General features: G+C 39.5%; 1 protein-coding gene across 1 annotated transcript; it reads left to right on the top strand.

Annotated features, from left to right (window-relative positions):
• Window positions 1–351: 351 nt before the first annotated feature.
• LOC133981894 (C-Jun-amino-terminal kinase-interacting protein 1-like) lies at window positions 352–25,276 on the top strand. Its single transcript, XM_062420760.1, has 12 exons — window positions 352–423; window positions 13,193–13,268; window positions 14,845–15,438; window positions 16,085–16,669; window positions 19,344–19,601; window positions 20,338–20,413; window positions 20,510–20,676; window positions 20,760–20,863; window positions 22,924–23,034; window positions 23,384–23,454; window positions 23,664–23,762; window positions 25,133–25,276. Exons 1-12 carry the CDS (start codon window positions 352–354, stop codon window positions 25,203–25,205), a joined length of 2,286 nt encoding a protein of 761 aa, XP_062276744.1. The 3' UTR covers window positions 25,206–25,276.
• The last annotated feature ends 2,236 nt before the right edge of the window (window positions 25,277–27,512 follow it).

The raw sequence follows: 27,512 nt of genomic DNA on the forward strand, positions 1-27,512 counted from the left end.
CTCTCCCTCTGTCGCTCTGCCTCTCCTCTTCCCTCTGCTCTGCTCTGCTCCTGCCAGGAAGATGATGGTGATGATGATGATGTGACACTATGGCCAGCCAATGATCAAGCAGGGAGGGAGTGGAAGGGGTGTGTCCAGAGTCCAAGCTTGGAGCTGATCGATGCTGAGGAGACCGAGGAGGAAGAAGGGGAAGAGAGGGAGGTAGAGGAGGGTGGGGGAGGCCTTGTCCAAGCAGAGGAGCGCCTACACCGGCTTAATAAAGGAGAAGAAGAAGAGGAGGAAGAGGAGGAGGAAGAGGAGGAGGGAGGGAGGAAGCTGTCGCCTGTCAGAGGGGAATCAACCTGTGCTGTCATGGAGAAATATCGACCAAAGAGACCAACCACCCTGGCTCTGTTCCCACAGCGGCCACAAGCCGGCACCCAGGTAGGCAGACTGGGAGGGTCTGCTGTTTTTAACATGAGCTGTGGAAATGGGTTACAGTAGAGTGTGTGTGTGTGTGTGTGTGTGTGTGTGTGTGTGTATGGGTGGATCCTGTGTTTAGCATGAGGCAGCAGTGGGATCAAGCTGAATAAATGGGTTACTGTGTGTGTGTGTGTGTGTGTGTGTGTGTGTGTGTGTGTGTGTGTGTGCTGGGAGGATCCTGTCTTCAGAATGAGACAGCATTGGATAGCTGTGTATTTGTGTTTGTGTATGCCAATAGATGTGTGTGTGTGTGTGCATGTGCGTGCATGTGTGTGTGTGTGTGTGCTGGCAGTTGGTCAGCTCTGAAAATGGTTCATCTGTCGCTATACAATATGTTACAGTGCTTCGATGAATAAATTCCTGTTTGCTGTATGGGTGCTGATATTCTTGCCAGATTCCTATATTTAGAAAATCATTATTAATAATTCTATATCATGCGGCTGGCTTGTGTTGTTTTTTCCATCAGACACACTGTAGGTGAGAAGCTAGGGCTTCGGAGTCTTGCTCAAGGACACTTTGACGGAACGCACTGGCTTGATGGTGTTGACCCTGATTGTGCTGTTAACACAAAATCCTCCAGGCTCATGAAATACATACATTTATGCATAAGATGGATTAGCAGCATATTCTAATAAGAGCACAGAAAAGGGGAGGGAACCATGCCAAGTCAAAAGATTAATAATTCCATAAAAAACAAGTCTAGAAAATGCAAGGCGATAGAGAAACAGCTAGCCTTGGCTCCGTTGGCAGTGTTCAGTAATGAATGCTCTCTGGAGGGAGCCAGCAGTAGCAGCAGTAGCAGCAGTAGTAGTATCCTGCTGTATCCCTTTAAATGAGCTGCATCCTGTTTACTGTGTCAGTTCAGATCAGAGCAGAGTCATTTCAGCCTAACCTGGGTCTCCCCTCAGCGTCAGCATCCAAATCATTCAAGCGTCAGTTTAAATCATTTTTGCAAGAACCTGGAGTAGTAAAAAAAAAAAAAAAAAACTGTAGGCTAATCACTTTTTGTTGGCTGAGAAAGCAGAAACGCTACAGTTTTTAGTGGCAGCTTAATTAACGGTCACAACCTGAATTAAAAACCTGAAAACGAGGTGAACGGCAGGCACCTTTCATATGACACACTGAAATAACAGGTGTAGACTTTTACAGCTTATTTTTCACAAGCTGCTTGATCCAAATACTGAAGATCCCAATGAAAAAAGTTTCATTGGGATCAATGAAACAATTTCATTGTTTCTTGTATAATCATTTGTTAGCGTTGAGCCTTTCGAATGCAGATATTTTGCCAACCAGGAATCTAATCCAATGCAAACTGGCTGTTGAGAGTCAAAGTGAAACTGGAACAAGAAGGAAAAGCTATTTGGCACATTTGTTAAACACACTTCATTTTTCTGACACCCAGATGAAAGAAATGCTGAATGAGAGATTTAATGGCAAATTATACCTAATATATTCCTACTCAATTTCTCAAAATTTTAATCAACTTAAAATATTTTTCAGGAAAACCTGTTGTCCCTCACCACTATGACTAGCTAGAGCTTGTTGCAGCTTCAAGCCTTGATAAGCTTTAATGACAACTGACGTGGATTTGTTAGAAGATTGACGTTTGACTTGACACAGGTTGTTAGCTAAGCTAGCTAGCCAGCTAGCTAACACATTTCGCTGCAAAACGAAATTAGTCAGCTAACATTATGTTAGCTTTTTGTTGTTGCTTATTCTTGGTGATTTGAGACTGATTTCAAACACACAAGTCTGCAGCCATTTATTAATAAACAGGCTTTAGCTCACTAACAATTTTATCTTAAGGCTATAACAAGCCAAGTTGTGATGCCACGTCTGGGCTACTGTTCCACTAGCTTGAGGGTTTTCTTTAACTGAGGGTTTTTTCCCATTGTTTTGTCTTAAAAAGTGAAATGAGTTCTGGGAGTTTACTATCTCTATTTTAACATAAATGACTATCTCACTGCAGAACTTGCTACTAACTTGAAGATGTTGGATTGAACCTGGTTTAAGTTAAGCAACCATTCATTTGTTAGCTCACAAAGAACTACAGCTCCCATGAAGTTTCTTCAGCTTTTAATGTCATCTTTTTGCCTTTTTAGCTTTCTAACAATTGTTATATCACAAGATGGTAATGTTTAATCAGAAAGGTTTTGGGTCTGTGGAAAATGGTGTTTGTCAATGGACATAAAAAGCAGAATTATAATCGATCTATCTATCTATATTTTTTGAATTTGTAACTGTCTAACCTATAAACTTTTGGTGTAAACTGTATGCCATACTGTTGATCACCTCTGGTCACGTGTCCAACCTGATCTCACAGAAATACGTGACAGGGGCACGACCCCTGTTAACACTGAATTCCGTGGTGGGGACACGCAATGTGTCAAATTTACGTGTCCCCATCACGGAAACATGGACACACGGATTCCCCGGTTCATTCTAATAACAGCCTATAAAAATATTGATTATATTATTATTCATGTGGTAAAATACTAAAAGAGGACAGTATTTCCCTTTTTAATAACGTAAAGGTAAAGTCCAGCGGTAATAAATATATATATAATATAATAACTACCTCATTACACCAAAATGACAGTTATTTCATACACAACCTGTTTTTTAGACAACAAAAAAAAAATTGTTTTTAATGCACTATAATAAATTCAGTTAAATGACGATTAAATAAAAGATTTATAGATTAGAAAACAGTATTATTACCACCCACTACGTGACGTTGTTGAACCGGGGAATCCGTGTGTCCACCACGAAAGGATTCCCATTGATTTTACATTGTTATTGTTTCCATGATGGGGACACGTAAATTTGACACATTACGTGTCCCCATCACGAAATTCAGTATTAAGAAGTCGTGCCCCTGTCACGTATTTCTGAGCGATCAGGCTCCATGTGTCATGTGCTAACATGCTAAATTGTTGACTCTAGTGACAGAGATGATTTTGCTGCTATTCTTTTTGCTGATATGTGACCAATGAGCAAACACACTCACATGTACAGTCTTTTAAGGGAAACAAATATGATGAAAGGAACATGATCATTTTAATGTGCACCATTTTCAGTGGTGATGAAATCAGCTAAATCATGTGAAAATCAAAGTCCAGATGTGAAATATATATATTCTTTTTGGAGAGAACTCGAGTAGTTCAGCTGTAAAGCTATTATCTGAATATCTCCCTTTGGTTTTATCACTAAGGATCATTAAACAGTTAATGATCCACTGTATCCTGACATGGAATATGACGGTGATGTGCTGATATAGGAGGTGACTTTAGTTTCATCTCTCTTCAGGCTTCATGCTGAGAATGCCTGCTGACTCTATAGCAGCGCTGTAAAGAACTGAGCACTGATCTCAGTGGATTAAAGGCACATACATAGCGCCTGTATGGATTCATCACCGCACATTGCTGCTTCAAAGGATTTGTCACTATAGGTGTGAATGAATGGCTTGACTTATATTGGTTTTGCATACCTAGGGCTGAATTCCATCTGTGATATAGTAGGAATTACTTCAGATGTGTGTATAGTACTAATACTGATGACTTCTACAACTTTTTGTGACACATTTTTAGAGACATAACTGCCAGAAATGATTCCAGCAGAGGGGAACAATGCAGGATAAATGTTTATATACTGTAGGTACTTCAGCAGTAATGCAGACTGTAGTAAGGATAAGGAGAAGATAGTGTTAGTGCATCTTGAACAATAGAATTCCCACTGAGCAGCAAATGTTCTACCCCCTGGTTCAGCCTCTAATGAAATATTGTCCTGTCCTCAGTCTGAATCTGAATCTTATTGGTTAGGACACATAGGCTAGTGTGTAATGAATTTAAAGCCATTTTCTTCAATATTTGATATTAACATTAATATATTGATGTAGTCTTTCCTAAAAAAGTTAACAAGCTAAGTTTAAATGTACTGCACTCCAGTACACCACCACTACACACTATAGCCTCATTAATAAACATATAGTATAACGATCACCTTTCTGACAATGCCAACAAAAAATTAAAATGAAAAAGCTTCATTAAAATAGAATTATTATTATTAATCATTTTATGGGTGTTCTCTCGGATTGGATTAGACTACATAGGTGCTCAGTGTATCATATATAATGTTAAACCGGTCAGGGTAAAGAAGACTGTTAGCAGAGTTACCACATTCTACATGTAATTACTATTGATCAAACATATTCATGTTTAGTTGTGAAACCAAAAGAAGCGCTTCAGGCCACAGACAGCCAGTGTAGTAGTCTACTGTCCACATCAGTCACACAAAATATTATTGGAACCTGTATGGTGATCATCATCATCATGTGATCAGCTGCTGTGAGCTGCGTCCTCACCAACCTGTCCTGCTCGCCAGCTGGACTCACCGCAGGACCTGGATTAGACCGATCACACTCACTTCCACTTAACATGAATGACTGTAAACCCTGCGTAAACATGTGTGTGTGTGTGTGTGTGTGTGTGTGTGTGTGTGTGTGTGTGTGTGTGTGTGTGTGTGTGTGTGTGTGAGCAGATATTGACTCTTGGCTGCGAATTAATCAGCTAATTGTAAGTTCTAAAATTAGCAGGCGTGTCAGTGCAGGAACACCAAGCTGTTTCTGAGTGCTGCTGTTTGTGTTGTTCCAGTGTTCTAAGATACAAATCCAATGAACAGGCAGTTATTAGTTATTATTAATTATTAGTGTTTAATACTACACGTTGCAGTGATCATTTGGTCATCAAATCAGATTAAGACTTGTGTCTTACTCAACTACTCCATGCCAAAAACTTTCATTATAGTATTGTAGTATTTTTGGTTTGTGATCATTAAAGTTGTCACAGGTCACGTGTCTATTGTTCTAACTGAAATGGCATCCATGCTATATTTTTGTAGGTGTGAAAATTACAGTCGTGCAGCACTATATCTGTCAGTGATTACACAAAATAATAATGATTCATGAGTGTCTGCATTTACTGCTCATTCTAGAGTAATCTACTGTGTGTCTAATAGGAGAGAGTTATGAGCAGTTCAAACAGCTGATGTTCCCTTGTTTTTAGAAGCTTCAAGAGGGAAATTTTAAGATCTGGTTCCAGTCCCCTGAATCGCTGTCCACATCTCAGATTTTTCTCAGTGATTTAATAGGTCTGGTGTTGTGCTCATTGACAGGTTTCCCTTGTAGGAAAAGGAGAATTGTTGGCTGGAATAAGACGGATGCAGTCATGCAGGTTGTTGTTGTCTTACAGAAACACTGTTATTAAATTAAAGTTAACTGCTCCGAGCAACTGTTACTGTTAAATTATGTTGGCGGAACCAATATGTCGATCGCTGCTGATTGGTTTTGGCAATGTGACCCCATGCAAACAACCACCAGCCAACACTAACTTGATGTTAGACTGAATAATAAAGAAAAATCAATACAGTCTGATGATCAGGAATGGCACTGTTCCACAATAACATACAGAAATGTCCAACTTCCTGTGGTTGATCATGTTTATTTTCTTATTTTCTTAATTATCCTGCAACTGCTCAGATTAATCTTGGGACCCCCAGAGTGATCACAACACCCATATTTGGAACAACTGGTGTAGTCATGCAAGTTGCAATTAATTGCTAATTACTAGCAGGAAAAATAAATGATCTTAAAACAATATTTAACAACGCACCAATAATGCATTTTATACAAGTACTTTTTTTTTATAGATGAGCTCTGTATTATTTGTACTGGAAAGCCTAAATGGGAAAATCTTGTTTTTCAAAGCTGGTGCCTCATAAATCATGTAAATCTTCACATTTCCAAAGCATTCAGAAATGTTCCAGATTGTTAACTACCTTGCAGGCATTCATTAGTCTCCTTTTATTTCAGTAAATTATGAAAATTACCTTACACATGCTTGAAACCTGAGCGAGCTAGAACACACGATCCACCTCGTTTTAGTCTCATCACAGTTGTCTTACCTCTAGGTGGTAACGCAGCTGTAAGTGCAGACTCATTTGAGCAATGGTGCATTCACATGGCTGCGTTGCATTGACATTTCTCTGCAGTGGAAAACTCCTGTAGACAAAAAACTGAGTGAACATGGACGTGGTGAAAAACAATTCATTCCATGTACAGTGTGGTGGGATGCTTTTTGATATGTTTCTCTCATCCCTCTGGTGGGCATGGAGCTTTGAGCGCATGTGGTGAGTTTAAGGGGGGGGGGTTCAACAGCTGAGAGGGTGCACGACTAAAGGCCCAGGAAGGGAACCACTTTGAAAAAAGTAATTTAATAATAAATAAAGCAGCACTCTGCAGCCTCTTGGGGACAGGCTGCCTCCACACTGTTTACTGCAGTTAAGAGAGCAAGATTCAGCATTACAGGCAGCTACATTGATCTGTTATGTCTGTCCGAAAGTCATTTTAAGTTCACTTTGAATTGGAGGGGTCAGGTGTCTGGACAGGGTTGATGACAGATTTCTATTTGCCAGGAAATGACTTAAACCTGTTCCTGAGCAGATGGATTTGTCACCAACCTCTTAATCCACTGGGGATCCCCAATTTGTTTTAGGGAAACGGTGGCAGCAGTTAGACCTGTGAGCTGCAGTGTACACTATACTGCAGTGGTACACACACACACACACACACACACACACACACACACACACACACACACACACACACACACACACACACACACACACACACACACACACACACACACACACAGCCATGCAGTCAATTAAGAGATTAATTTAAGCACTCTGTCACTGACAGAGTTGTTCCAATGTTCCAAATGTGTTTATTTGAACTGCAGCTACTGATGATATAATGATTAGCTTGGTTAGGTTAATACCATGTAGAGTGGCAGGAATGTTTCAACTGTTTAAATACATTACTATTAGATAACTATTTCAACCATTTAGCCTATACATCATGTTTAGCTAAACAATTTCAACTGTTTATCTATTACTTTTAGCTAACTATTTCACCTGTTTTTCCATTACTTTTAGCTAACTAATTTGAACTATTTGTTACCTTTAGCTAACTATTTCAACTGTTTATTCGTTACTTTTAGCTAACTATTTCAACAGCTTATCCATTAATTTGAGCTAACTAATTTGAACTATTTGTTACTTTTAGCTAACTAATTTGAACTATTTGTTACCTTTAGCTAACTATTTCAACTGTTTATTCGTTACTTTTAGCTTAACTAATTTGAACTATTTGTTACCTTTAGCTAACTATTTCAACTATTTATTCGTTACTTTTAGCTAACTATTTCAACTGTTTATCCATTACTTTGAGCTAACTAATTTGAACTATTTGTTACCTTTAGCTAACTATTTCAACTGTTTATTCGTTACTTTTAGCTAACTAATTTGAACTATTTGTTACCTTTAGCTAACTATTTCAACTATTTATTCGTTACTTTTAGCTAACTATTTCAACAGCTTATCCATTACTTTGAGATAACTAATTTGAACTATTTGTTACTTTTAGCTAACTAATTTGAACTATTTGTTACCTTTAGCTAACTATTTCAACTGTTTATTCATTACTTTTAGCTTAACTAATTTGAACTATTTGTTACCTTTAGCTAACTATTTCAACTGTTTATTTGTTACTTTTAGCTAACTATTTCAACTGTTTATTCGTTATTTTTAGCTAACTAATTTGAACTATTTGTTACCTTTAGCTAACTATTTCATCTATTTATTCGTTACTGTTAGCTAACTATTTCAACACCTTATCCATTACTTTGAGCTAACTAATTTGAACTATTTGTTACTTTTAGCTAACTAATTTGAACTATTTGTTACCTTTAGCTAACTAATTTGAACTATTTGTTACCTTTAGCTAACTATTTCAACTGTTTATCCATTACTTTGAGCTAACTAATTTGAATTTTTCGTTACTTTTAGCTAACTTTTTCAACTGTTTAGCCCTTACCAAATAGTCATTACGTTTAGCATTTTTGCTATTTATCCATTACAATTAGAGCTACCTATTTGAACTATTCATCTATTAATATTAGCAAACTGTATTTTACACACCCTAAGTTCCAACATGTGGTGTTACAGTTAAGTCAATATGTGGATTTACCTTTAAATCAAATCATTATTTCTACTTCATCAAATCCTCTCCACAATCTCTGTACGTGCCGCCTGACCACTGCACAAGTAGCCCTGGTTGGGAGTAACTGCTATACTGAATTATTCAAGGATCACAAGAATACCCGGCCCTCCACCCAGAGGTGATTTAATATTGTCATTAGCCTTGGATTTGGCTCTTTGACTCCCTGCAACCATCCATTTGCTACCACAATCACCCAATTTACCTCTTCACACACTGATACTATTAAGCCAAGTCTCATGACAGCAAACAAATATATAAATTCTTTATACTTAATTTAAGAATGTCTTTAAAACGAGTCCAGTCCTCCCCTCTCCTCTTCTTTTCTCTCCTTCTGCAGTCAAACACAAAAAGAGCAATAGCTTGATGTCATCAAAAACTGCTGTGTGGTGCAACTGCTCCCACAAAAATAGCTAAAAGCAGGTTAGAGCGACATCACAAGCTCTCTTTTTTCTAAAGAAGTGATACTAAATTCGTTCTTTTTTTCAATCAAGGGGCCAGCTGAGCAGCTCATAACTTTAGATCATTACATCAAGGCATGGAGCATCACGGCAAGTACCAAATTAGACATTTAAAAATGTATATTACATTCACTATTCAGAGGTTGTGTTATTCCAAACCCATGAAAACCTCTATACACTGCTTCCTCTTCCTCTCATTCAGTGTATGTGTGTCTCTCTCTTCCTCCACGTTCTCTACACTCCACTCACTCTCTCCAATCTCTCATCCTTTTAAGAGCTTCTTATCATGTCTCGTTATCATCTCTCTCTGTCTCAGCTCAGTTAAATCCAGTGGCTCCTTCGCTTGCCTGACGTGATGATTCCTTCTAGTGCCAAAGCATGAAGTGATAACTCCAATCACTGCAGAAGCACAGATCAACCATCTACAGCATTACAGCTCATATCCTCCACTGTGGGACAAAGGTCAACACATTCACAGCTGCATTTGTGCACTACATGATCAAAAGTATGTGGACAGCCCTGTCTAATGCTAGTCAGTGCACTGCATTTAAAGCCTTATGCCTTTATAGAACTGCTTATATTTGAATCCATTTTTCACGTCTTTATCAAACCAAGCTTTTTTTCTTCTTTCTCTTTTGTATGTGTTCCATCCCTCCAAATGCAGTAGCCAGAGTTTGTGATCTTTTTGTAGCGAATAAACTTTGCATTGCGGTAAAGCGTCCTGTGAAATGTAATCAATATAAACAGGTTTTTTACTGTGTTCACTTACTATCCTTCCAGGCCTGGCTGTGCTTACTGAGAACTTACAGTTCAAGATTTGTTTTTTGTAGATAAATTACAGTGTGTTGAAGCTGACTTGTAAAACCTGTGCGCAGGGAAAAAGAGCAACAAAGCTACCAGACAGATGACCTGAGTGTCCTGCAGGGTGACAGCTGGGACCGTGTGCTGGTTATAAGCTGCAGCTCAGACTCCACAGTGAGGCAGAGAGGAAGTGACAACTCAGCCTGTTTCCCATTTGACCTTTTCTGATACGTCGTGTTAATTGAATGATGGTTTCGTGCCTCTTTGAATCAAATCTTCTCTTAAATCTGCAGAGAACAAGTTGTCATTCCCTAAATGACAACATAGGTCTCTTGTCAGTTTTCTTCTAAGACAACCAATGACTTTTACAATTCATATGAGCTCTATGTTATCTGCCACAGATCTACAGGGTGTTTGTTGAATCCCTAAGTATGTTTATATTAAAGCTATATTATTTAAGGCATTGGATCATAGAACATAGAACATCTGATGTGGTGCACGCTTAAACACAGGATCTAGGAAAGCTGTTGCAACAATTTGTTATTGCAGTCAGGGGTGGACTGAATGGATGAACAGTTTAATGGTGGATGATTTTTTTCTCATACAAAGGAAATATTGAAAAGAAAATATCACACGTCAAACCAATAATTGACTAACATCAATAATTCATCCAAAATCTGGCATTTTCTTCATCTTACTAAATATAGGACTAAACACAGGAATCTAGTATTATACAAATACACAACAATCTGTCAAACACATTCCATATACATTACAAGGGTGAGAAGTCCATATTGAAACTTACATCAGTTCTTTCTTTGTTCTGCATGCAGTTATTTGGAAGGAAATTTTGCAGTCACAGGCCTGAAGGGTGGAGTTATATAACCTTCTGTTTAAGGTCTAGTCAGGAGTGGCAGTCTGTGCTTTGAAGAGGAGAATTATGATTTAACATGTATGTATAAAGTGCAAAAATTAAACATTGCTGGGTTGTTATGTGTCAGACTATATTTTGGCTGGGAGAGGTGACCTCATAGATCCCTGTGGCCGTTGTGGGATTACCAGCAGAGACTTTAGAGAGTCAATACTCAAAAGTATCCTTTGTCTAAATAACCTCTGGATGATTTAGTGTGAAAGTGTTCTTTTTTATGGCACAGAATTTATTAAGAAGGAGATTTGGAAGACTGGACTATATTTAGAGGTGTTCCGCTTTTTTTTTGTCCAGCCATATAATGTACATAAAAGGACATAGCACAGTGTAATCCAATACAACAACAACACTAAATCTAAAACTAAATGTTTTACCGAGGTGGTAACGCAGTGTGTGTCCTTCTCAAATTACCAAGATAACCTAATAGCTCTGTCTACTGATGTCACGAGAATTTTGGGATGTGTTTATGAGCCAGAAAAGGTTTGGAAATGTATTATGTAAATTAGCCAAAAGGCCAATTTTTTCCCCTTAAACTGGCTGCATCATTTTTCTGTCTTCACATTCTGTCTGTAAATGTCAGACATGAAGGAAAGTAAAGATATCATCAGAGAAAGATGAGCTTCATACAGAGATACTCCGACACTCCCTTTCTCCCTGTCTCTCTCTCTCACACTCACACACACGGTCTCTCTCTCCTATTTTCTTTCTCTCTTTCTCTCAGAGTAACCATAGTAACAGAATCGGGTGTGCAGCAGGGAGAGCAGATGTATGATGGGATGTCAGCAAGTGAGTCAGCGCTCTGCGTGGTTCCCATGACGTTGAGGCTGTACTGTCACGCACTTCCTGGTTGATACTCCTTCCTTTTCCTGACAATGACGTCATCAGAGGGAGAGATTCAGGATATTTGTTATTCTGTACTTCACTATATTTAGTAACAGCAACCCAATAACCATATATTGATCCACATTGGATATAGAACTTGAATATATAATAAAATTAGAGACAAATGTAGTAAATAAATGACACAGAAGCAGAACATAAACCATAGTGGATTAATAGATGAAACAGTTAATCAGTGATGCAGATTATTATAGTCATTTTAAAGGGGATACATGTTTTATTATTTTATGTTACTGGTGTGTAATTTATAGTTAATGGTTATTTATTCCAAATTTAAAGACTTATAAGAGAAATTTCAATTGTTACATTTAATAAACTGAGTATGTTTGTCATTTAACTGCAAAAGCATGTAAAGTGCACTGTAGAACACCAAAGTGGGATATAGTGGAATCAGTTCATCTCATCATTTACTAATATATAATTAAATCATGAGGTAAAATAATGTACCGCTGAGAGTTTACTAAACTCAATAATAATAATTTCTATAGATGTATGATTAGCATATTAGTAGATTTCTCAGTATGCATCAGAATCAGAATCAGTTTATCAATCAGGTATGCGGCATACAAATAAGGTGTCTTGGTGTTTGCATTATGGGAAATGTAGGATGCCGTGTTTTTGGAGCTTGAGCCATACCAGAGAAACAAAACTGGGATTGTTTTAATCTGTTTCTTGTGAGGATGTGCAACAGTAACCTTCATTTACACTGATATCTGTCCTTTACAAAACAATTGTCAAGTGCACTAGTGTATATTTAGGGCTTCTCAAATGGTTGATCATATCCAGAGACCCTATAGTTGATTGAAACTTGACATGTGTAACGTGTAATACATGTTAAGATAAGTCATTGTTGTTTCTTTCCCATATTAAAAACAACGCTCATCATGATGAGGGCTAGTATTGAATTCAATCCATAGCCCGTTTCATTTAACAAGGTCACAGGGAGAAGCCTCACATCATGTCTTTGTTACTTGGAATTCTTACCTCTAAATTGAGCTAATTGACTTTGAGCAGTTTGCATATCTATTTGAATACTGGGCACCTGTAATTTGGTATTGCCATTTCAATTTCAGTGGTGATTAATTAAAAAAAAAAAATAAAAAAAAAATGATATCAGGTATTCAGTTGTTTATAAGATTAAAATATTTATGGTCATAATTTGCTTCCATAGAAGAGTCTTTTAAGTAATCTGCTGGAACCTCAGTGACCCTGCAGGATCAGAGAAAATGTGGTTTGGATGAGAATCGATGAAAGCAGCCCTCCATGTATCACGTATCACTTTCTTTAGTAAGGCAAGATTTTATAGTTTAACTGTACCTCAGGCTAAACTGTGCACCAGACCTCTTGTGTGTGTGTGTGTGTGTGTGTGTGTGTGTGTGTGTGTGTGTGTGTGTGTGTGTGTGTGTGTGTGTGTGTGTGTGTGTGTGTGTGTGTGTGTGTGTGTGTGTGTGTGTGAGAGTGAGTGTGTGATAACCCAGTTAAATCATGTGTTGGTTTTTGCTCTGTTTCATTGACTCTTACTAGGACTCCATCAACAACAACTCTTTAGGCAAGAAGGACAGCTGGAAAGACTCCCGCTCTTCCTCCCCACACATTACAGGTATGGGCATTAAATAGGTCTGGATAAAACGCAGGTAGAATAAACGTATCTAATACTCAAGGAACAGACATTTACCAGAGATGGATGGCTTATGCTGCAATTTGTTTTACTCAGAATAAATTGACCTCCGACAGGGAAAAAGTGCAATGAAATGGTCATTCAAGTTGGAATTCCAAGTCGGAAACTCAGGCAAGATCCATCTAGCCCGGGTTCACAGACAGAAACACACCTGCCCACACAGTGCGAAAGCAGAACGATCTTTTCATACATTTTTTATTTATGTAATGTTTGTGTAGTTGCCATTTCCATTCAGCTGCATCTGCTCTGGATAACCTGAACACCCACAGCAAACTGATAATTGTATGGCAAGTCTCTGAACTTCACAAGCATCTACTGAGGACCTTCAGATTAGCGATAGGAGGAGTAGGATAGTGTCTACTCCACTAGGAGTAGACTAATTCAGAGAGTTGCCACACAAATATCAGTTTGCTGTGTCCATTTTTTCCTGAGCAGATGCACTGCAATGCATTGAGATGGAAAGTCAGGAATACCGACTTGCAAAGAATTGTGCCTGTAACGATAAAATATAAAGTTGCATTATGGGAAATAGGATCTGGCTTGAGCCATGCTAGGGACACAAAGTTAGAATATTTAATCCTATACCGCTTTGATTATGATTTAGCTTTATTTAAGGAATCTATTATGAGTCTACCACCTTCCCAGCCAGCATGTCCATGTGGGCCCCATAAGGGTTTCTATGGTGCCCCCACCTGTGTTTGCCCATATGGGCTTCAAGTGGGTTCTGACTGGGTTTCAGGTGGGGCACAACTGGATGAGTTACACAAGACCCTTGTAGGCCCAAATGTTTGTCCATATGAGGTGTAAGTGGGATCAGAATGAACCTTAAATGGGACCCATTTAGCCAGCTCACATGGGCTTCACATGTGTCTGAAACATGATGGGGCCCATACAATTTGCACTGTGTATGTCCATGCCCGCTTAGCCCACTTACATCCCTTTTGGGGCTCATACAGTCAGCCCACATGGGCTTCACATGTGGGGTCCATGTTACTGAAATCATGTGGGACCCACAAAATTTGCCCAGTTCAAGCCCATTCCCACTCAGTACCCATGTAGCCCACATTTAACCCATGTGGGGCCACATGGACATGCTGGCTGTATGTATATATCACTGTAGTGGCCCTTTAAACCTCCATCTTTATCTACACAGTAACATCAATAAATATGGACAATTTAAGCCACTACAGTTATGTGCATGTGAGGACTAAAGAAATGTGGGAAATCATAATACAAGAATGACAACAAGTGAAAACGTGTGGATTTTTCCTGTTGGCGTAACTCAGGTTCTGTACAGGATAAACTGCTTACAACAGGCTACTTTAATAATCCCTCTGTCTACATCTGGTTGCCTAATACTTAATCTGATTGTTTGTTTGTTTGTTTGTGTGTGTGTGTGTGTGTGTGTGTGTGTGTGTGTGTGTGTGTGTGTGTGTGTGTGTGTGTGTGTGTGTGTGTGTGTGTGTGTGTGTGTGTGTGTGCGTGCGTGTGTGTTAAGGGGATCTAGCACCACAGGATGTTAAACCAAAAGCAGAGGACAAAGTCCGGCAGGGCACCCGCCGCCCGGCCCCCAAACCACCAACAACCAATGCAGCCAACAGCAGAGCCAACACTCAAGCTGCTGCCACCACTGCAGACACACGCGCTCGTCCACGGGAAAGACAGCTGTCAGGTGTCACGCACACACAGTCCTTCAGCTCACCAAGGAGTCAACGGAGAGGAGCAGGAGCAGGAGGAGGAAGAGGAAGAGGTGGAGGCAGAGGAGCAACAGCAATGAGAGAGAAGACCCTGGGGGATATCAGAGGGAAGGATGGAGTGACAGCAGGGAAGGAAGAAAGAAGAGGAGGAAGACTGTGTGAGGAGTCCAAGGCGAAGGAGAAAGAGAGGCCCGGACATCAGAGGCCAAGAGAAGTAAATGGACTGAAAAGCAGGGGGGCTGATGGGAAAGGAAAAGTAGGTACTAAAGTTGATAACAAAGCAGGGAAAGTCAAGCTGAACAACGCGCTTTCTACCCAGGAAGTTTATCTGACAGCCATGGTCGTCCCACGCACGCCTGTAGCGACAAGAACCCAGGACAAGACCCAAGACCAAGGTAACCCCCCCCCCCCTTCAGAGCACAGGGTGGTGTACTGCACAGAGACTGTCCTTCAATTAAAGCATCTTTTCTGCTGAAGTGTCTTTGAGCAAAACACTTAATACTGTAGCTCTACCTGACCTTTAAGGCATAGTTTTACATTATTATGTCAATACAAATAACTTTTATTTTGAACCCATATCTGTGCATGATTTACCCCTTCTTTTTTTAGAACTTTGATTTGTAACTTTACTTTGTGTTAAAGAAACTCATATCTATGTGCTGTACACACTGAAGGTTCCCAGCTTCCAAATGAGCTTGAATTCCCTATGAATGGCCCCTGTCATATAACATATCGTCATTTGATATTTTCAATTTGCAGCTTTATATATCTGATGCTCATATACACACAAACAAATTGCTTGGCAGAGGTCAAAACATCAGTTTCCACATTGTTGTAAAAAAGTTAAAAATAAACAAACTGGAAAGTATTGTGCTCTCTGCCTGGTAAAATCACTACTTTGCTCTTACTTCAAAATATATAATCCTCTATTTTTGCTACCAAATGTCTTAATTCCCATTTTCTTTAATCTGATTAAGTCTGTTCAGATATTTAACAAGTAACAAACCCTGCGTACCAACTGTCTGTATTTTGTGTTCCTAGGCCAAAACCATGACAGGACCCAGGAAAATCCTCCTGCCCTTTCCCGGTCCAGCAGCGAGGGGGGGTCAAACAGAATGTCCCTCAGCTCAGACACAGAGGGCCCCCCACCAGGGCCCCTGAATCCTTCCCTGTCCCACCCAACCAACCCTATCATCAGTGAAGAAGAGGGGGAGGGAACTCCAACTCCTTGCGCGAATGTCCAGAATGGTCCAACCCACTGCCATGAAGGTAATGAAAAATCAAAGGTGGACTATACCAAGTCAGAGGTTCACCCAGGGGGAGGAAAATGTGACAATAACACTGAGGTGGATAGTGCCAACTCTGTCACTCAGGGAGATCCTGCAGCTGCTCGGACTGTACCAAAGAGCGAAACTTCAGCAGGGTTAAGTTATGACTCTGTTAAATACACTCTGGTGGTCGATGAACACGCTCAATTGGAGCTGGTCAGCCTCAAGGACTGCTTTCACAGTTACAACGAGCACAATGATGACAGCGATGCAGAGACGGTCTATCAGTCAGCCAATGAGGAGGAAGACCCAGAGTATGAGGAGGAAAGGAAGAGAAGAGAGGAAACAAGGAAGCAAGGTAATGAGAAAGAGTCATTTCGTTGCAGGGCACATTTTTGTCACAAAGCAGTATCATGAGTTGGTACAACAGTGGCTGAAAGTCTAAAAGGAGGATTTTTAGCCTGTCCCCGCGTGGGCGTCTGTGGGAAGTTCATAGACTGAGTTCATTAAATGAAAGAGGTTATCCCTTTGGAATCATGAATATTCTCAGCAAATGAAAAGAAAATGCAGACCATTTGCCAAACTTCATGGTTATCTCTCTAGTTTATGAGACATCTGATTTACCACCAAGGGATGGAGCTATAGGTAAGGTCAAGGGGACACTAAAATCAGTGGATTCTTCCTCTAATGTCCCTGAATGTCCATGGATTTAATGGCTTCCCAATAGTTGCTGCAATAGCCTGCTCTGGATCCAAGTGTCCACTGACAGGCCAAGTGACCAAGAAAAGATAATCTTCAGCCCTTTCTGTGAGCGGGGTAAAATTCTGCCCAGCATCACAATCAGAATCAGGTTTATTACCAAGTAGGTTTGCACATATATTGAATTTGCCACGGTTTTGTGGTGCATAACAGTCAAAATATACACCAAATTAAGTCATCGTAAATAATATCAAAAGAAAGAAAATAAATACAATATAATTTAATTTTTATATACATATATGTATATATATATATATATACAAATTAAGTAAGTAAGTAAGAAGACATGCTACAGGTTTACATTTTAAACTGAAGAGAAACAATTAAATATACAAAAATATTGACCAGGATTGTTGTAAATGTTCATAGTCAACAGTATATGCAGTGTGCAATTAATAATAAAAATAATCATCATCATCATCATCATCAACATCGTCATCATCAACATCATAATAATGCAAGTTATTCATCCTTAGATGATTATGATAAGATTATGAGATTTCACATTAATATAACATGTAATGTCAATGGGTCAGATAGATCCGTGTCATTGGAGGTCCAACACCTTGTTGATGAGGCCGGCTGCAGCGAAAGCAATGGCCTGGTTGCAGGCAATAACCGTCTCAGCACAGCGGATGATACACTGCAGTCTGCCCTTGTCCTTGGCAGCTGCCGACAGTGTACCAGATGGTGATGGAAGAGGTGAGAATGGACTCTGATGGCTGTGAAGAAGTGCACCATCATTGCTTTGGCAGGTTGAACTTCTTCAGCTGCCACATGAAATACATCCTCTGCTGAGCCCTCTTGGCGAGGGTGCTGATATTCAACTTCCAATTGAGGTCCTGGCTGATGATGGTGCCCAGGAAGCAGAAGGACTCCACAGTGTAAATTGGGGAGTCACATTGGGGAGTGATTGGGGGTGGGTTGGGCTGCACTCCTTCTAAAATCTACCATCTCCACTGTCTTTAGAGAGTCGAGTTCCAAATTTTGTCTGCACCAAGACACCAAATGGTCAGTCTCTCACCTGTGGGGAGTCTCATTCCCACCAGAGATGAGCACAATGAGGGTGGAGTCCTCCGCCAGCAGCAGAACCATGCCGGACTGATGCCTGGAGGTGCAACTGTTGGTGTACAGGGAGAAGTGGAGAAAGGACGCAGCCTTGTGGGGAATTGGTGCTGATGGTCAGTGATGCTGATGCGTCCCCAGTTTCACATGATGACTCCTGTCAGAAAGGAAGTCTATGATCCACCTGCAGGTGGAGTCAAGTGCATTCTGATCCTGCAGGAGAACCAGGATGATTGTGTAGAATGCAAAGCTGAAGTCCAGAAAAAGAGTCCTGGCATAGGTTTCTGAAGAGTCCAGGTGCTGGAGGATGTAGTGAAAGGCCACATTGACTGTGTTGTGTACAGACCTGTAAAGGTGAACTACAAAGGGTCCAGGAGTGGGCCTGTGATGGATTTGAGATGGTAAAGCACAAGGTGCTCAAAGGACTTCATGACCACTGAGGTCAGGGTGACAGGTCCTTAGTCTTTAAGTCCTGTGGTCCTTGTTGTTTTAGGGATGGGGATGATGGTGGAGGATTTGAAGAGACTGGCATATACAGTATGCCAAGATGTATGTGAACACCAGAGACAGCTGGTCAGCAAAATGCTTTAGGGTGGATGGAGAGATGGAGTCTGGTATGGCTGCTTTGCAGGGGTTCTGTCTCTTAAACAGCCTATTAACATATTTTGCCAGGATGGAGAGGGTTGTTGTTGTGTTTTCAGAGTAAGGGGCCTCTAAAGTGGCCGGTTGAGCAGCATCACAGCCCCCCTGCTGAGGTTTGTGAGCTGGCATGCATCACATTTGCCTTATTCAAGTTGGACCTCAGCTACAAATTGCAAGACTCTTACTATATAAGGAAACAATTGAGAGAGATACTGTGACTAATCCTTCATCCTGATCCTAAGTAAGTACCTCACATTTGAAGAAAGAAAAATAATTTGGGGACCGGGCTTGGAGATATTTAAGTGAAGGGTTTGTGATTTGTACATAGAGCTGAGTGTCATCTGCATAGCAAGCATATCATGCCTCTGTATCATGCAATTAAGTTGTAGCATAAAAAGAGTAGAGGGCCCAATACTAAGCCTCACATCTTTACTAAATGAGAGTGCAGGTATGGCCTCAGAAGAGTAGATTCATTGAAACACAATTCAAATCCACCCTGCTTTTTCTCACTAGCCTTAGTTTCTTGCTGTTAACAGTCTACCCTTTTCTGTGCTTCCTGCTCCAAGACAGGAGGAAAGAGGAAGAAAAACGAAGAAAGGAGGAGGAGGAGAAGAAGAGGCAGAGGGAGGAGGATGTGAAGCGGAGAAGGGAGGACGAGGTGAAGAGGAGGAGGGAAGTGGTTACGAGGGTCTTCAAGCCGTCCAAGGTAACGTCAACCACGACTTCCGAGGAAGAGGAGTCTAACGGTGGAAGAGCCAGCGCTCCCAGAACCAGGAAGTTTCTTAACCTGTTTGCCAACAATAGCAGCCACTACAGCGCCACTGGTAAGTTAATTGTTCAAATATTATGTTTGAATTAAAATAAATAATGTCTCTTAATGCAGTCACAATGCTACATTTTTGAGGTTGTGGTGGAGGTAAAAAATTGTTTGGATATCAAATATTTTGAAAGACAAGTCACAAACCCCTGTGCTCATATCATATGGTTTAATAGCAGGTTCAACCATCTTTGTCTTCATTTAAGCTAGAAGGATATATGGTCTCTTTGTTGGAGCGATGGGATTCTGTAGACTGCTATGACTCAACATTTTTAAGCTTGGGTTTACTGCTAGCTGCAAGTTATCTTGGTTAGTTACTAAAGCCAGAGAACCTAAAGAGGAAGAGGCCCAGGTGGGAGCTCCTGTGATAACCACACCCCAGTGACTTGAATAGGTCTCTAGTGCCAGTGATGCTTTTGGAGCCACCGTCTGGTGTCCATTAGTTAAACTGAATCTCAAGGCACTTAAGGGTTCACTCACACATGTTTTTGTTTGGAGCAAAATTAGAAAATCCCAGTAAAATTTACGACCATTTTTTCCTGTTAGTTGTTACTTTGGTGTTCTGCATTAATCACATTTGCTAAATAATGATAATAATGATGTATTTTTGTCAGTTGTTAGTCAGTAATGCACTTTGTTCCCAAGCTTTAGAAACTTGATTCTGTAGTTTCTTATTAAAGGACAGAGATAAGAAAGATCTGAAAGCTGTTACTTTACGTATAATATTGATCTTTATGATTCAGGTGCTGGCTCATTTGGTGTGTTCTCCTGTGTTTTGGATGGTGTGGAAAGACAGCAGAGTCACAGAGCTGTTTACAGGTTAACACATATTAACATACACAAACTAATTGTTGAAATGTGGGAATGAACACACTAGACTGAACATTAGAGTTACACTTTTATGTCTCTTTTAAGGTTTGTTCCCCGTCATGCTGATGAGCTGTTCTTAGAGAATGATGACCCCCTGCTAATTCTGAACCAGTCTGAGGACCTCTGGTGTCAGGGTTACAACATGAGGACCGGATCCACCGGCATCTTTCCTGCCTTCTATGCTGTCAGGTTGGACAAAGATAATAACAAAGGTAAACACAAAGAATTAGAGTATATTAAGTGAATATCATCTATAACAGCATGTGATCATTTCCGATGTTTCTTTGTTCTCCAGTTAAGAGAGATGGCTGCATAGATCAGTTCATGGTGCGATTCCTGGGTTCAGTTCAGGTCCCCATCCACAAAGGCAATGATGTGCTGTGTGCTGCGATGCAGAAGGTAAGCAACAACAGACATGGTACAGTAAAACACCATGAAAGCTGATTATGAGTGATTTATGAATAAACAACAACCTCCAGCTACTGTTCATCACAGCATAACAACCAAATAAAAGCTAATAGCCAGTAGCAAAGTAGGCTTGCTATAATTACAGCCTGTCCTGGTTTAACATTAAAATATTAGTAAGTAATTTATTTACAATACCTTTACAACTTAAAGCACCAAAAAGTGACAAAACCACAGAGAATTGTCACCCAACTCTCCATCTTTAGAGCATATTTAGCCTCTTTTAGCTTATTGTTTTGGTTTTAGTGCACATTTACTGTTTGATTCTGTCTCTGTGGTATCATCAACTTAATGTCTAGCAGTAGAAGACAGTGTTTTCATACACTCAAAAATCAAGCATTGATAAAGCCACTGTACGCTGGCTTCTTACATACATCTTACATATTGTACCTTTAAACATCACCCTTCCTGTTTATTTTATTAGTAGGCTGGACTACTAGGGCAATGGGACCCAACCCCCCCAGAAAGAAGTTTGGTTTAGTTTCACTACATCTGTGTAGGGGGGGGGGCAATAATATTTTTTTATTGCTTTAAAATTAAGGTAATCCAATCCAATCCACTTTATTTATATAGCATGATTTTAACAAAAACAAGGTTTTCCAAAGTGCTGCACAACAAGATAAAACACAATAAATAGATAACACAAAGAAAGATAAAATCAATAAAATAAAATTTAAAAAATGCACTGCCCGCACAAGATAGAAATATGCATGAATACACATACAGTAAAATCATAAAATCAACACCCTACATGATGTCAAAAGCCAAAGACAATAGGTGGGTTTTAAGAACAGTTTTAAAATGAGACAGAGAGGAGGCCTGTCTAATGTGAAGCGGCAATCCATTCCAAAGTTTTGGAGCTGCAACGGCAAACGCTCGATCCCCTCTGAGCTTAAGCCTAGCTTTAGGCACTGTCGGGAGCAGCTGGTTAGCTGACCTGAGAGATTGGCTAGGAGTGTAGGGGTGCAGCAGTGCAGAGAGAAGTAAGGTGGGGCAAGGCCATTCAAGGCTTTAAAAGCAAATAAAATAATTTTAAAATTCTTTATTTTATGCTGAATGAGTGATGAAGTGTCAGCGGTGGTATCTAACCATGTAGATATTTTGATTTGATTGGGCATGGTCTTTTTGTTAGGAATATGCCTCAGAGGAGAGAAATAGTGGAAACTGGTCACAGTGAAAGGATGAAATGAATGGAAGGAAAGACCTGTTGAGCAAATGTAATTCTTCTTGGTGGAATTCCATTCAGCTCCATATCATTGACGTGGGGAGACAAAATAAAACCAAAACAATGTGTGATTTGGTTGGACTGACCTTTTAAGAGACTCATACACAGTGTGTTATATAAGTGGAGAGCTGAACTTTTTGCCTAAATCCTTCAGCGGGGTCCAAATCCTTATTAAGAACATTACAGCACTGAGCTACCTACTTTAGCTTCAGGCTTAGTTTGGAAACCACCACAGAGAACAACAAGAACAACAATCCCACGTTAGTTTTCCTGCTGCTTCTTATCTAACTTACAAACATGAACACATGTCTCGTACTGCATCTCTGCTTGTTGAATGAGCCACCAAGCAAACATTCACCAGTGAAAAGTGCACGCCTAATGTCAGTTAGCAGGCTAGTTAGCTTATTAATTACAGCTGCAGCACATTAAACAGCATTTAAACATACCTGTACATACCATACCTGTACTCTTCAATACCATGCTAGTCTGCCAGCTGCTGTCAATCAAACACAGACACCTACTTGCCCTTCTTTTTGACAAAAAAGGGAGCATTTCTGATATTTCCCAAACACATTCTTTCTTCACTTTTAAAAATGCATAACTATTACTAATACATTTTTTTAAAAACAACGTATTTACATTATTTCTGACTGCAAAGAAGGATGATTAAATATGATTTTAGTTGGACTTTAAGATAAAGATGATTGTGATGCTGCTGTTCATTGATTGACTGACTAATCATTTAACTCGTTTACTTATGTTTTTACAGGTAGCGTGTAACCGGCGGTTAGCAGGGCAGCCTCCCTCAGCCTGTGTGCTGGAGGTCAGTGTGAGGGGCGTGAAGATCAGTGTCCAGGACCAATGTCACTTTGCTAACAGGGTACGTGCAGGATTATATCTACACACACCCCTTCTCTCCATCTGACCTTCTTCTTTCAGTGCCACACCTTTCAAAATAAGACTGACAAAAATCCAGCAACTGGTAAACATGGTGCTGACAACACGTGACTTCCATGTAGCCAGCTGTACAGCGCCCTACAGTGGCATACAGCAGGAACTACAAGCTACACCAAAAAACGTGAGGGTGGTTTTAACTGGTCTGCCAATGTGGAAATGTATGCCAGGATTGTTTCAGGATTAGCTGCCTCACACACAACTAGACACACTATGAATGTAATGTCTTACATTTTCTCTCTCTCTCTCTCTCTCTCTCTCTCTCTCTCTCTTAGGGAGACCAGTGTTTCCATTTCTTCCAGCTGAAGAACATCTCATTCTGTGGCTGCCACCCAAAATACAGCAAGTGAGTTCAACTACTTAAGAGCCTAACGAATTTCCCACACGTGTATGAGAAAATGTATGAAACTGTACCTTTTCACACAATCTGTTTAGTGGCCTATTTTGATCATCATGATGTAAAGCTTAGATGTGACTGTGTGATTTCATTCACACTGTAATTGTTCAAAAACTACACTGTGAGTTCCCTGTGTAATGCTGATTATCGCACTACAGGTATTTTGGTTTCATCACCAAACATCCTGACCAACAGCGCTTTGCCTGTCACGTGATGGTGGCAGAAACAACATTACATCCTCTGGCTGAGTCTGTAGGGTAAGACATATTCTACTCTATTCCATTAAGTCTAGTTGCCTACATTGCTGAAATATTTGGTAACACTTCATTTGCAGGTGTGTAATTTCCTAATAATTTCTCAGGACTTTTCCTGGAAATAACTTTGTGATTTGGACTAACTATGGGGGGAAATGATTTCCTTTGCAAGAAAAGCAATTTAAATATTAACTATATATTCATTAATTATAGAAAAATTCTCTCTATTTTCAATTACACTGTATGCTTACACTGCATTCCCCATAATTAGCACGGAATTACATATCTGTCCTTTGGAAAGGTCTAAATTATTAAGCATACTAAATTAAGTGTTACCAAAACTTGAAACCATTTCAACATAATGGTACTCATCTGCATACAGCTCTTCGGTTAATTTCACAAGTAATGCTGCATGACAGCTAATTAATGGGTGAGATCTCTTAAATTACACAAAAACATGTCTAGTCATGCACAGGTTTCATAGGGACCATTTTCTTCATTAGAAAGCAATTCCACTGAAAACTGCTCACAGTGAGGTCAGGTGGTTTTTCTCAGAGTAATGGGAAAAGATGTTGCTGCTTCCAACCGCTTTCACATTATTGAGATGGAAGCTAAAAACAACAGATATCTCAAAATCTAGACAACTAAATCAAAACTATCTGCATGGCTAGATACCAACAGAGAACCATCACAATTTATTAACTTGAAATACATTTAAAAAAAAATGAGAAACATTAGGAACAATTGGCAGAAATAGGTACCCTTAAAAGTGAACAATATATAAATATGCCCCACTAGTGTCCCCTACTGGATGCAAATTTCATTACACCACACAAGATGGACAGAGCACAGTGTCTGATGGCCTGATGACCAGTTGATCTCAAACATTAGCATACTTTCTCTATGGACACTGAATGGTTATCTACAACATTTCATTGGAACCTAGCCATTAGTTTTTGATAGTGTGAACAAAGTTAACATTTTGTCCTGAGAGTAGCACTAAAAGATAGTTCATGGAGCATCTGGAACTGGAAAGGGGTTCATTTTCTGGAAAGCATTAATGTGCTCTATGACTCTCCCATGTGTCATAGTAATCTGTCCATTAGATTTGATATCTTTTACTTATGAGGAACGTTGACCTGTAGGTGGTGTTAGAGGAAAGGTTAGGATCAGTAGCCAAAAATAATACGATTAATTTCATCCACTGAGAACTATGGATATTTACTACTAACTCAGTCAGTCTGAGCAGTAGTGAATCATCCTCTTGACCAAAGTGTTGTCTTTTTATGAAAATACTTACAAATTTAGTTTTTTTTGGTCACATGCTTTCCTAAATCATTATCCTCTGTATTCTCTTCTCTCATGTCTCACAGGAGGGCTTTCCAGCAGTATTACAAAGAACATATTGGCTACTCCTGTCCCACTGAAGACATCTTCATTGAATAACACCTCTCTTCCATCCACACTATGTACTAAATAGTCACTATGTGCATGTAAGCCTGGTCTTACACCACAAACTGGACCATTGCTATTATCTTCGTCAGACTACTTGCATGGTGGATTTCTTTTCATTTTAGCTGCTACAGCCAGCTTTTCCTTCCTTTGGCCATGTCAAATAGAAATACCTCTATGGATGGATGGGATCACATGAGATCTCCATGCAGTAGGAATATGAACCTGCCCAAACTCAAACACAAATATCTGATACTGATGTATTTTATGGGCTAAAATTACTTCCACCTATGTAACTACATGTAGATAGGATGTAAAATCTCATATACATCTGGTACGTTGAAGCCTTCAGGACGATGGAGTCAATTTAGTGACAGAAGGTATATAATCAGTTTGTGAACCTGAAACTAGTGCTGAAATGAATTTATTAAATGATTAAACACCATCAAAAAACAATAATAGAGTCTTCAGCCATGCTAGTAGCTTTGTGGGGCTGTAACAGGCTCAGCATTGAGCTAATGCTAATGTCAGTATGCTAACATGGTAATATTTACCATGTCCACCATTTTGGTTTAGCATGTAAGCAGATAACATTTTCAAATTAAGCAGTGAAGACAAAGTGCAGCCAAGGCTGCTGGAAATATTGGACAAATTGAAAATTCCAGTTAATGATAGTGCTAATTGAAAAGTCACAAAATCACCAATCTTATTGGGTGTGGAGAGTTTGAATGACAATTGTTCCAATATCTTGACCAAAGTGATATATGGACGCTAGTCATATATCAAAGTGATATATGACTAGCGTGACTGCTAAAAATGCTAATTAATTTCCTAGTTGCAGTTTCAAAATGAGAGGATATGCCTTTTTTTCCTTTCAGATCATTGTAAATAGAATATGCTTAGGATTTTTGGAGAAGATAAGCAATATGAAGACATTTTTTGTTATTATGTTTGACATTTTAAAAGCTAACATGAGGGAAAGAAAGTCCCCAAATGAATAATCAAACTTTTGGATTCATATTTTATGTCACATGGCTGGAAACAAGCTTCATGTACTTGGATGAAAAGGATTTGTACCTTCAGTTGCAGTAAGCTTTACGACGAAGTAAAAAAAAAAGTTTTCTGCGACGAGATTAAACTCGACATGACGACTTTAAAGTCAGCATTTCGACTTAAATGTCGATACACTGAGATTAAAGTCGGCATGATATTTCAACTTTATTCTCGACATTATGTCGAGTTTAATGTCGAAGTGCTGACTTTAAAGTCGTCATGTCGAGTTTAATCTCGTCGCAGAAAACTTTTTTTTTTTCCTCATGTGGCCCTAATACTCCGTCGTAGAGCATACATCAATTTTGTAGACTTTTAGTGACTGGTTTGTAAATCAGCTCCTAAAAATCTGTACTTCCAGCATTTTATTTTTACAGATGAAAAGTGGCCTGGAATCAGACACAACTAGTCCAACTGTTCGGTAGCTAGCCATTCTAACCACCAAGAGTTTAAAATCAGAGCACAAAGCTAAGCTGCAATTTCATTAAAGAAAGTGAATCTTCTGTCGTTAAATTAACTTCATCCTTGGCTCCATGCAGTACAAAATAGCTTCTTAATATCAACAATTTACCCCTACAGTTTAAAAGGTAGAGCTTTGAAGATATATACATTAAGAAATGGACCTGCTTGTTTCTTTGCACAAATGAGGACATATTGATTTTTCAAATTAATATATATATACAAATATAATTCTGTATCTTATAACCCTAAGACTTGACAATCTACTGTTGAAGACCTTTGGAGTTGCTGTTAAGGTGCCTAATTTCTCTTTTTTTTTTGCTGCTTGATGTTCCTTTTCTTCCAAACGTGGTTCCAACTGCAAACCTGCCGTCCAGCGTTTCTCTGGTCGAGCAGTAACACATACTCTTCTTTTCACTCTGTGTGATAACAAGGCCCAAACGATGCTGTGCAATAGTATATGTGTGCAACAGAGCGGTCTGGTGGGATGATGGATCACTGTGCAGTCCGAATCTGTCCACGTCACTCTCAACTCAGACTTCGTTTGCATTGCCTGCTCAAATCTGGGACCAAATTTGGGGATCAAGTCATGGAGCACTCATACATCTTAACATGGAACGATGTACTTCTCACATAACATCAAGTATGTGTCCAGTTTTTTTTAGTGTGATTAGTTTCAAAAGAAATGCTGACTCAAGTTGTCTAGACATGAAGAAAAAGCATAGTCATCAAACTCTGCAGTTGCCCTCTGCTCCACCAAACCTTTTAGCTTGTTTTAGCCTGTTGTTTGGG

This window comes from Scomber scombrus, chromosome 6 (genome assembly GCF_963691925.1).
Source record: "Scomber scombrus chromosome 6, fScoSco1.1, whole genome shotgun sequence".
Lineage (NCBI taxonomy): Eukaryota > Metazoa > Chordata > Actinopteri > Scombriformes > Scombridae > Scomber > Scomber scombrus.

Bases quoted from the DNA above. Each gene is read 5' to 3' on its own strand.
- LOC133981894 (XM_062420760.1), top strand. From the start codon at position 352: ATGGAGAAATATCGACCAAAGAGACCAACCACCCTGGCTCTGTTCCCA. The intron at 23,455-23,663 runs GTGAGTTCAACT...ATCGCACTACAG, and splicing joins TGCCACCCAAAATACAGCAA to GTATTTTGGTTTCATCACCA. The intron at 23,763-25,132 runs GTAAGACATATT...CATGTCTCACAG, and splicing joins CCTCTGGCTGAGTCTGTAGG to GAGGGCTTTCCAGCAGTATT.